The sequence below is a fragment of the Periplaneta americana genome, chromosome 14 (assembly GCF_040183065.1).
Source record: "Periplaneta americana isolate PAMFEO1 chromosome 14, P.americana_PAMFEO1_priV1, whole genome shotgun sequence".
Lineage (NCBI taxonomy): Eukaryota > Metazoa > Arthropoda > Insecta > Blattodea > Blattidae > Periplaneta > Periplaneta americana.
In genome coordinates, this window is record NC_091130.1 from 28609094 (window position 1) to 28621761 (window position 12668).

A 12668-nucleotide genomic window follows, 5' to 3' on the forward strand; every position below is an offset into this window, starting at 1 on the left:
TATGGAACAAATTTTAGAGAAACGATACTACATAATTTTATATTTAAAACAAACCATCAAAGATTTCGTCATTCATTCGAAGTAATTTTACAAAACTTAGAAATTACATTTACTTAAAAAATAATAAAAAATTGCAAGCAAAATCAAGTACAACATAGCAGAATGAAAAAATGAATAACAGCAAAAGTCTAGTACAAATTTTTAATTAAGGTGATGTGTCACTGGACACGAACTTAATGGAACTGTAACAGACTGGACCTTAGTTGCATTAGTCTGCTACAGTACGAAGTGTTGGATTTTAGCTAAAAATCTGCAGACTCTGAATATTATTTTGTTGTAAATACATTGGCATGACAAATTCACAGTGTTAGGTAGTTAATAAATAGATGTAATTGTTATAGAGAAATTGATGGTATATGGCAATTTCTTGCTTACAGGGCAAAATCTCATTTTTATTCCGAATTTGGACTAAACAGTGATGAGCTTGGCAATTCGGAACGACTCCAGCAACGAGCAGCAAGATTCAGTTGTAGTTTAAAAAGTAGTGCAAGCAGTGCGACAAATTCACCAATTACACCACAGCGGCGCAAGAAACCATTAAGTTTGATTACTACAATCAACAATATGAGTGTCCATGAGGATTTGAATGGAGATATTGATTGGTCAGAATTTCATATAGTTGGAACATGTCAAGATATTGAAAAACCGTATCTTCGATTAACATCTGTAAGTTTCCATGAAAATATGCAATAATTTACTGATAATTGGTAATTTCGTATTGAAATATAATGTAAGTGGTGAAGTAATTGATTTTAAATTAAAGGACGAGAGTGAAATTTGTTAAAGGTACATCAGGATATAATTGAGGGGCATTTTCACAAAACTCGTTATCTACATTTTTTTTTTATTTCGAGGTTTTAGCATATCCTTATGTTTTTGGGTCAGGAGAATCCAATGGTGCTATCAGAATTAAGCTAAAGTTGGTAAGTATATCAGTAAATTGATCTTGAAATAAAAGAGATTTTTCAAAACTAGGTATCTACAGTTGTGTATTTTAGAAAAGAGTTGTCTTGAAAAAAAGAAGATTTTGTAGATAACGAGTTTTGTGAAAACGCCCCTCAATTATAAATTTGATTCTATAGAGATAAAAAAAAAACCTGTTTAATATTTATAGAGCTATGGTAGAATCGAAAATATTGTATAATATAGGAATTTGGAGTAATGATTTATCTAGCCAGCTTATTGATAGAATTAGATCTAAATTTTATAAGAAATTTCTAGGAATCCCGTGGAACGCCTCTAACCTAGCTGCTAGATTCGAAATGGGGGTAGATAGTATTATGGGAACAATACTAGTAAGGAAAATAAAATTCTTAGGTCATATTTTGGAGAAGGAGGATAGTGCCATTGAAAAGAAGTGTTTGCAGTTTCTTTGGGACACGAATTTGAAATCCAATTGGCTAGAAGATTTAAAGAACAAGGTGAATAGATTAGGTCTAAGATGGTTATGGGAGGAAATTGGAGTAATGAATTTAAATGTAATTTGTAAAATCAGTGTAATGAAACTACAAGACAGGAATTATATCAAAATCTCAACGAAGTAAGAACATTAAGTAACTATAAGGACTTTAAAACGTCATGGGAACAAGAAGAATATGTCAGAATAAATAACAGGAAAGTGAGGATGGGCTTAGCGTGGTGGAGACTAGGAATATTGAAATTGAAAAACAGAAGGGGTACCATAGAGAAGGATATCTGCCCCCTTTGCGGCATGGGAGAAGACGCGTTCCATATATTATTAGAATGTCAAGAAACAGACAATACAAGGAAAAAGTGGATAAGTAATAAATTTCTGAATATGAATAGATATGTAGCATATAAGAAAATATGTAATATAACTGATATAGGAGAGTTAAATAAATTGGGCAAATTTTTAATGATAGTGAAGATGAAATGGGAAGAGAAAGTTAAAAGTAATGGTGTATTAAATTGATCTTGTAAGGTGTATATTTTTTTTTATTTTATTTTTTTTTTATTGTTTTTAGTTGTGAGATTTGGCATAGGTGATTAAAATTGTAAAGAAAGGCAGATCTGGGGTAATATAGAATTGTAACAGGCCTGTCTTACAGATATATGATAGATGAATAAATATATCATATCATATCAAATTTGATTCTAATAGAGATCAATTTTGCTGAATTGTATTTCATAATACCGATAAATGTATTGTGCTTATATGAATTTATAACATATTTTTATGTTTTTCAGGCTCCTGATGCAACAGCAGTTCGTCCAGTAGAAATTTTAAAGAATTCCATTAAAAAAGTAAAAGAGCGTTGGGTGGAAACTCAAGATTATCGCTATGCTTGTGATCAGATGAAGTCCATTAGACAAGATTTAACTGTAAGTATTAATTGTATGACGGCAAGCAATGTAAAGGAAGGTAGAATTACAGTTTAGTTGTTACAAAGGACACATCCAAATAAGAGGAAATGTTTGTGGCTCTTGTATACTGTATATTTTTGCATGGTATGTAATGCATAGTAAAAGGTAAAGATAAAAGCAACCCCATGACAGGCCAGGACGGTCCAGAGGGTAGGGTGAGAGGTTAAGGCTCCCACCTTTACGAACTGTTGGCAAGTTAATGGCAGTAGGGGTGTCAATCTTAGGTGCCTGTCGCCTTTACCCCCAAGGAAATGCCCCTAGTACTCATTTCTGTTAGAGGCTGAGTAGACCCCAGGGCCATAGTGCAGCTGGAAGGATTAGATCTATGGAAAAATCTATGACCCCATCAGGAATCGAACCCACAATCTTCCAGCTTTGTAGCGTTATGCCTTAAACACGATGCTACTGCGCACCTCTAATAGTATCATCATCATCATCATCATCATCATCATCATCATCATCATCATCCTACACGAATTAGGCCTCTGTAGACCTGTTTCGGTCCCATCTAGCAGTCTTCTAAAAGGTCTTTCTGGTCGACGATGTCCTCTAGGTTTATACTGCATCATAATTTTTGAGCCGTGAAGCCAGGTGGACCGAGTTCGATTCCCGGTTGGGGCAAGTTACCTGGTTGAGGTTGTTTCCGGGGTTTTCCCTCAACCCAGTATGAGCAAATGCTGGGTAACTTTCGGTGTTGGACCTCAAATTCATTTTACCGGCATTATCACCATCTCATTCAGATGCTAAATAACCTAAGATGTTGATAAAGCATCATAAAATAACCTACTAAAATAAAAAATAAAAATCCTAATTTTTGGGATTCTTGAATTTTCCATTCTTCTTACATGATCTAGCCAATTTAATAGTACCTAGTTACAATTTAATTTTGTTGAATTTTATTTTTAAATATTAGAAATGCATGTGCTCTTTTACAGGTACAAGGTATTCGTGATGAATTTACTGTGGAAGTGTACGAAACACACGCAAGGATTGCTTTGGAAAAGGGAGACCATGAGGAATTCAATCAATGTCAGACACAACTTAAGATGTTGTATTCTGAAATAGGTGGTGAAAACAGACTGGAATTCACAGCTTATCGTATCCTGTACTACATTTTCACCAAAAACACACTTGGTAAGAAAGAACAAATTGATTAAAACATGCAATACTTTTCATTAACACTACACTCTACACCAGATGTATTTGGAGCAGATATAAATAACGAAATGAAATGCAAGAGAGTGGGGTTCACACGATATTAAATGTCTGTGTATGAATTAAGTGACCAACTACGTTCATATAACGAGAAGTGAAAATTAAAGTAATGTGTCTTTGAACATACCTTCTTGCATCAGTCACTAGTTGTACTGCTATCGCCTGCTCATACACCGCACAGATTCTAGACACAATAGAACTGTAGTAGTGGACGCATCTCTGAATACTGTCTCGTAACCAGGATATGCACGCACTAGTGTCTACAACGCTCTCAGCTAAGTAATGACTCACGAACCAATGGGAGCGCACCGATAACACGAGATGCATCGAGACTCTTGTTATGGTCTGCTTCAAAGACATCTGGTATAGAGTGTAGAATGTCAGTCAGAAATATCAGCAGCAGTAACTGAGGATTTTTGCAGAAAAATCGTAGTGATTGTTACGATAACTTTATATCTTGACTCAGAACTTGCTTGTGTATTGTAAGGTACCAAAATTCTAATTGTGTACATACACTGTACATGCATTTAGTATAGAAAAAAAATTTTTAGAGGTATTAGCACAGTCTAGTATATACAGTCACGAAGCTTGAGTTGTTGAGGGTACTAGGAACAATAGACTGTGCCGGTACTCTTTCGCATTGTCTGTGATGAGGCGATATTAGCGATCCTAGTGGTTAGCAACTATCTATGGATACATATTCCCTACGTATTGAGCTGCGTGACTGCATACACTAGACTGTGGTATTAGTACGTAGTACCTACATCTCTTGTCAGGCTGTAAATATCTCAGTTTGCATTCCTTCTTCAGTATTTCTTTGAGCTAGCATACAATACTTGTTTTGTATCGAAATTCAGATGCTTTTTTAATATGGAATTCATATACAAAGTGTCTCAGGGGGAATGTAAAATACTTACATCAGATACCGGTTCTCTTTCTGACATCAATGAAACACTTGGTAGCTTGCCCCAGTTTCAGATAACATCTGGTAAACACTGGAAAACAACAGATAGATGGAACTCTTTCATCAACAGCAGCCAATGCATTGCTGTCAAAATCCATAAAGAAAAAAGTATGTCTGCATATTCACTATGCAAATACACGAATTAAATTTCAGTTGAACGTGTATTCAGTTGTGGTGTTGCAGTGCTCAGTGCTGCCATGTGCAAAAGATCTGGTGTAACGTGTCAAATATAGTACACGGAGCTGCAAGATGTTCCAGTATTTCTCCCCAACCATTAGACTTCATAACACGTCAAATATAGTACACGGAACTGCAAGACATTCCAGTATATCTCCCCAACCATTAGACTTCAGACATAGGTACACCAGGTTAAATCGATGTGGTTAACCCAAACTACATTATCTTAAAATATTTTACATTCCCCTGAGACACCCTGTATACCTGAGTAAAGTATTATATTCCATCAGGTTAAAAAGTTTACTTTCCATTCTTCTCCCTTCAATGTCCTACTCTCTTTCCAGCTAAAGATTGAAGTAAATGTAAATAAATGCACGTGGGATAATGGTTCCTGATTGGCTATTGGACGCACAACGCCTCCAAACTCATGCTTGTCATCTTCTTCCTCATATTAAAATAGTTCCTTCTAAAATAATAAAATGTATAATATACATGGAATACAAGTGAATTAAACATGCTTATAAGAACACTTTCTTACGATTTAAACAACATGTTTATATTAGTAGTTTCAGACATTGCGTGTTAAATCATTGTAATGTGTATTATGGCAACGCGCATGCGTAATAGGCATTAAATCCCTCCCAAGGTGACTTGCAGCTTCACAGAGCACATCAGCACAGCTGGTATAACACAGTGCAAGATTCAGTGTTGTCAACCTCAAATAAATTTCTGTAGAATTAAAGAAATTCTCCACTCTTCAAAGAATAACATTTAATCACGAATCTATAGAAAATGAAAATCCACTATTCCCAGTACAGAAATAATAAATATTAACCCTCTGTGAGCATTTTACGGGTTAGTTCAATGAATGTGTTGAAATGTCTGCAATATATCAGCCAGTGGCTGCCCTGCGTGCTCACTTGCTGAAAATAATGCACCCTGGTGGCTGCTTTGGTAGCTAGCTTGCGATTGTGGAGTAATACATTTCAGTTTTGTTTACGTCTACTTCAATCTTTAGTTGGAAATAGAGTAGTTGATGCAAAATTTTGATAAACAAAGTATAGTTTAGTTGCATAAATTAGGTGATCCTTAGAAAATATACATATTGATGGTTTTCACTTCACAGTTTTATTGCTAGCTCATTTTTGGTCCTTTTCGACATACTAGGTGGACTGTTGTTGAGTCTTCATGATGGGTAATAAACACTTTTTTTTTGGCCTTAATCAAATTCAGTACAGAACATCACAATGAGAACCATGGCCTAAGTGTGATTTTAACCCGTGACTATGGCATCCGTGTAACTTTGAAATTGCATATACCTAGTAGAAAAGAAAATTCTCCTGATATTGAACATTTTCATACTGTAAATAGAAATGTGTAATCCTTCAAATAAGCCTCGGAATGGGACTGATTCTCTGGCACGACTGTCTTGTGACGAGAATATTGTACGAAATGGAAATATAAAAATTGGAAATTAATCTTTTGAAGAGGTGGAGAAGTTCAAATACCTTGAAATTGTATTCCAATGGATACCATCCCATTATGGAATCCTGGGAAACGAGAATGCGGATGCATTAGCAAAGAAGGGCAGCACTGCTACTTACAGACCTGTTACTAAATCTACATATTACTCTGTGAAGAGATTTATTAAATCTACATACTTAGACTTCAACAAACAAAATTTGATAACACAATCTCAAGAGAGAAAATAGAACTCTCCTCATCATAATCCACAGTTAATTCCCGATTTACCACGAAAATCGTCTGTAGCTGCATTTAGATTGGCAACAGGCCATGATTGTTTGGCCAAACACCTGCATAGAATTGGAATATATCAGTCTCCTAACTGCCCATTGTGCAACTCAAACCAAGAAATGGATTCGGAACACCTCAAAATCTGTGCTTCAGTGGCTGACATGATAATATCTTTGAAAAATATTGGAATGCAAGAGGTCAAATGACTTTATTGTCAAACGCCTGGCATTAGAAAACAACATCAACATATCCTGGAGCAACAGTAACAAATATAAATGATACTTGGGGGGAAATTAAACACAGAATAAATATGGGAAATGCCTGTTATTATTCGGTTGAGAAGCTTTTATCATCCAGTCTGCTGTCAAAAAATCTGAAAGTTAGAATTTATAAAACAGTTATATTACCGGTTGTTCTTTATGGTTGTGAAACTTGGACTCTCACTTTGAGAGAGGAACAGAGATTAAGGGTCTTTGAGAATAAGGTTCTTAGGAAAATATTTGGGGCTAAGAGGGATGAAGTTACAGGAGAATGGAGAAAGTTACACAACACAGAACTGCACGCATTGTATTCTTCGCCTGACATAATTAGGAACATTAAATCCAGACGTTTGAAATGAGCAGGGCATCTAGCACGTATGGGGGAATCCAGAAATGCCTATAGTGTGTTAGTTGGGAGGCTGGAGGGAAAAAGACCTTTAGGGAGGCTGAGACGTAGATGGGAAGATAATATTAAAATGGATGTGAGGGAGGTGGGATATGATAGAGAATGGATTAATCTTGCTCTGGATAGAGACCAATGGCGGGCTTATGTGAGGGCAGCAATGAACCTCCAGGTGTCTTAAACACCACTAAGTAAGTAAATAGAAATGTGTGGACAGTATTATTCATATTTAGTGTTAAGGAAGAACTATAATTTCTGATTTTCATTGGTACAATTGAACCATTAAATTAGCTGTTATGAAGCACAAAATGTAATAAGTAATAATGTACAGTCATACATGCATAATGTCCTTGTTTCGAAGTTAGCATTCCTCTCCTCTATTCTCTCTTGTACCATACACATGCACCTGTATGCCAAAAGCATTAGATTCGTTCACAAATTAGCACTTTCATGAACAGAATGAAAACACATACACATGCACTGATTTAAGCCTTTCTTTCGAAATTTCTGTTTCAGACCTAACCACAATATTAGCTTCTCTGACACCAGAGGACAAGATTGATGATTGTGTGTCACATGCATTGGCAGTACGTTCTGCTTGGTGGCTTGGAAACTATCATCGCTTGTTTAAACTTTATACTGAAGCACCACGGATGGCAGGATATCTGGTTGATTGGTTTGCAGAAAGAGAAAGGAAAGCTGCCATTAAATCTATGATTAAATCGTATGTATTATTAAAATGTTTATTTTCTTTATTACTTGTTGAAATTAAGAATACGCTTATAAATGAATTCAAACCATTGCTAATTCTTATTTAATTTAAATTAGTTATTTATGATACAAATGTTAAAAATGACATTTTATTTTGTGGGTAGGGATGTTTGCGAAACGAGGCCACAGGTCAAGTGAAGCAACTCTATGAACAAAATAAAATAATTTTTAAAATGTGTGTCATACTCTATTTTTTAGACTGCCATTGGTCCATGCGACAATTCCCCGACTTCTCCATGGCTGTATTTCCCCTCATTGTAATAGTATGAAACTTTATCACATTAAAACCAAGCAGTAATATAGTTCTGTGGTAGAGCATTCAACTGCAGCTAGAGAGAGGTCCCTGGTTCAAACCCAGGTGCTCTCTAATTTTTTGTAATTTTACATTTAATTCTTAATTGTTTCATATAATTACCAATAAAATATTTGTTGAAGCAATTTATTTATTTCGTGTACATTTCCTAACCAAAAAGTCATTTTTGAAAGTAGATCTGGCTGTGTGACATCTGGTGTGAAACAACTGACAATTGGCGCAAACAGTTAATCATCGGTATTAAAAATGATTTTCGCACTAGTGTTAAAAGTACTTTCTGTGTGCTACCGTATAATAGTAAATTTTTAACATGATTGCACAGTGTTAAAAAAAAATCTACTTTTAGGAATGGCTGTCTAAAAAATAATTCTAGTCACATTCGTAGCTTTTCACTTATCAAACAAGATAATATGTAAATAGTAGTTTATTTGGCTCTATAGTAATTCTCCAATATTTTTTTACTACGACCATGCTGTATTCATAGTTTTCAGTAATGAAAAATTTTATTTTATACACTTTTGTCTGTCCACTGCTGTTAAATAGGCACGTACCGGTATTTATTGAAATTAAAATTATGGTACCATGACGAAACTATCCAAAGGCATCTGTCATATGAATACTGACAGTACGAAATTTTTTGGTTGAAGAGTTGAATAGAAATTTTACTGGCAAATGCATCTCCATGATGTACAGGGACATCATTTTATTTTTACTAACATTTTTAATATTAACCTGACTATACCTTTGGATTCATGATTGAGACCCGGAAACACCATTTGCTACCTCCTTCCACGACTGGAGTTCGATGCTACTGGTGCAAAATACAAACAAATCACTTTACTAGGTACAGAAGGGAAGAAAAGTAGTTCATCCATTTACGTAAACTAGGAAATATCGCGATTTTGAGTGTGATAATTTTCATTAGGTTTTGTTTAATCAAAATATAGTACAGTATTAACAATGAGTGTTTTTACTCACGAACTGAGTTATCCATGTGAACGTATTCATTATGCAATGTATATTATACTCTCTACAGCACATTAGCGTACGATATAGAGAATGAAGTTAAAATGAAAAATAATCATAATATGGATATTTAAACACATTTTTGAAAATGGTGGCCATTCATTTCGATACAGGCTTCAGTTCTTTTGTGCCTATTATCGCACTATAGATTATTGCATCTAATTCCAATTACCAGTTTCGTCCTTCATAGTTAGTAACTCATGTTGAAATAATTCTGTACCTACTCTATAAAAAGAGTACCTTACATACTGTAAATTCACTCTTCACTTCTGCCCGACCCGCACAGATAAAATTACTCAGACATGCTATCTACTGTCTGTCCAAGTGGTTATGTCGCAGGATCGTAGAAAGGGGGGGAATCACGTGATAGTTAATTACTTAACGAGGCCGTTTTATTTAAGTTATTTTAAACAGTTGCATAATATTACGGAGACGTCCAATTAATTCCTAACAGAAATTAATGTTTTCAGAAAAGAGCTAAGAAAGCCCAGCCACTAGTCTTTACAATTGAGCGAGCAGAAGCAGGTGGGGGAAATCGGGATGCGACGTAGGCAAACGGACGACATTACTGAAATGTACTATAATCACTAACACAGTACTGCGGCCTTGGTTCTGTGTGGAGGACAGTTGGAACTTCGTTAGTAGAAGGGGTGGGAGTGAAGTACATTCAAAAACTGAGGTAGAATAAAAGTTGAAGTAAAAATAAAATGATGTCCCTGTATATTTGAGAACACTGACTAATATCACATACACAAATTAATGATAAATTACAGAAGGATCGAAATTTTGTGACATTTGTTATGACATATTAGGATATATATTCAGACTTGTCGTGTTGCTGTTCCATTTAGTTACATGATCTTACATTGTTCTATTATTGACCCTTTGTGATCACCACTATATCACTAATTTTTTTTTTTTCATCCTGCACCATGGCATCATGGTCTAATTAATTCTGCCTAGGACTCATGTTACGGAATGCGCGCTGGTTCAAATCCTCATGGGGGGGAAAATTTTCTCACGAAATTTCGGCCAGTATATGGGGCTGGTGCCCACCCAGCATCGTGATGCGCTTGGAAAGCTACGATAAGTAACAAAATCCAGTTATGAAAGCCAGCTATAACGGCTGGGAGGATCATCGTGCTAACCACACGATACCTCCATTCTGGTTGGATGATCGCCGGAGACTCCATTCTAGTTGAATAGCTAAAGAAGATCTTTATCTTGCTGCAGACACATAAATGACAAAGCAGAACTGAAGGAAACAGGAACTGCATAATGATATAACTCAGTTTGCCAGAAGTAATTACAGTATTAATAATTATTCAGGGCATTTAGACTACAAGAACAGAGATTAGAAGATTCTGGAATTTTGAAATTGCAGCTATTTACATTAAAACAGTTTAGTTTACTCCCTATGTTTTATTGTAAACTTACTGCATGACACTACTGGTAATTGAAATCACACATGTTTCCAGAACAATGCAGAATTAAATGACTGGAAGAAACGGAGTACAATTTTATATCTGTAAGCTGTAAAACTTAAAATATGAGTAACAGGGCATGATGTGATATAAAGTTTATTAGGAATTGACTTTTTGTTAAGAATATTTTATGAAATCAACTTTCGAAGACTTCGAAATGAATAACAAAATTTGCTTGTAGTAACTGAATTCATGGCATCATACATTATTTGGTACAGCGTACCATTCTTCATTATATTTTGAAGCCTTAATTTGTGTGTTTAAAGTACGACTTTATGTTCTAATAAGTCCATAAATTTTAAATATTAAAGAAATACTCAATATGGAAATAACCAAACTTGTAGCTTATGTCGAGATTGTTTTATTCACATTTGAACAATGAATAGACCTGAAGTTAAATCATAATGTGAAATAATTTAAATATTTGATTGAGTTTTCAATAAATCATATTATAGGTTGTATATGATCACATGATCAGAGTAAACAGAAGTACAGTCAACTCCAGATATAGTGAACCTCTGCGGATTTGCATATTTCGTTCACTATATTCGAGGTTCATTATATCTGAAGTGTCTCTCCCCTAACCTTAAACGACAAGGGAATAAAATTGTGAACAAGAAAAAAGTATTTCGTTTTTGTGGAATGGATTACACTCTATACTGTATACTGTTACTCACAGTTGATTTCCTTAAACTATGCTGTTGACCCATGTCCGCTTGCAAAAGACCATGCTCATTGTCACTTATAATATTCGCCTTATCTTCCGAAGAAAACACTTTATGTTTCGACATTTTTATTCAGTACATTAACTGTTGGCACACTAGAAGCAAATTGATCAGGTAGAAATGACAAATGCTGTTATGGTGTGACTGCGTACTCAGCCTTGGAATTTCCCGGGTCACTTAAAGGAAACTGGGAGAGGGTTGATGGAGTTTGAAAGTCATCAAAATCTTACCTTCATGTATGCTCTGGACATAATGTTCGTCCCCTTTTAATAAAAGAAGGCAATTTCATTTTCCGTAGTTTCGAAGCTATTTGTCATAATGAAAATGTTTCTGAGAACAAAAGGCAACCTTCTGACGGTGGAGGATTAGAAATAGCAGTAGGGTAGAGTACAGTGCCTGAGAACAGAATGTCAACCCTTCGACGGTGGAGTGAGGCAAGATCTTAACGCATTGCCTGGATTTATAGTACAGCTCATTATCAAGGAATCACTAATCCTACCTTCGTTCTTTGACTAAAGGAGTAAGAAACTTAGAATGTTGTTCTCAACACATTCTTTCAATTTTAAACAAGAAGATCTGACTTAAAATAAGAATTTGTCAGGATACAAGGTTCACTATAAACAGAAATATTAATGTATATTTTAATGTATGCGAGTCAGGACCAATAATTTAGGTTCACTATAGCCGAATGTTCACTATAACCGAGTTCATTATATCCAGAGTTGACTGTATGTGGAAATATTTCTTAGATAATTTTAAACAGAGGATGGAAAATTAGGAAGAAAATGGAAGAAGAGATTGGGGTTACTTACATGTACCGTTATAGGATCTTGGAAGGATTGGGAACTACGAAATTCTCACATAGTATATGCAGTCGATGAAATACCTGGAAATAAAAGTGAAGTGTTAACAATATGCTAACTTACTCATTTGCTAGGACACGCAGTAATGTTCAGTTTTGTTATTGAACATTTGCATGCGAAATATTTTCTTTCTTGACAGGATTCTGAATAAGCTTTATTTTCTTGTGACTCACTCTTGAAGATTTCATTGTAACTTACCTTTGCTGAAAATTCCAATATGACAACGCATGCTGAAACCATACAAAGCATGGGGAAGCATTCTTAGGC

The 12668-nt window shown here is 35.1% G+C and overlaps 1 protein-coding gene across 4 annotated transcripts in view; it reads left to right on the plus strand.

Annotated features, from left to right (window-relative positions):
* The window catches only part of LOC138713210 (leukocyte receptor cluster member 8 homolog), a 46690-nt gene that overhangs the window by 30579 nt on the left and 3443 nt on the right, over window positions 1-12668 (plus strand). For all 4 annotated transcript variants that reach the window (XM_069845113.1, XM_069845114.1, XM_069845111.1 and 1 more), the window contains 4 exons: window positions 438-726; window positions 2269-2403; window positions 3381-3579; window positions 7736-7943. In XM_069845113.1, the coding sequence (XP_069701214.1) occupies window positions 438-726; window positions 2269-2403; window positions 3381-3579; window positions 7736-7943 (831 nt within the window). The remainder of the gene's footprint in view (window positions 1-437; window positions 727-2268; window positions 2404-3380; window positions 3580-7735; window positions 7944-12668) is intronic.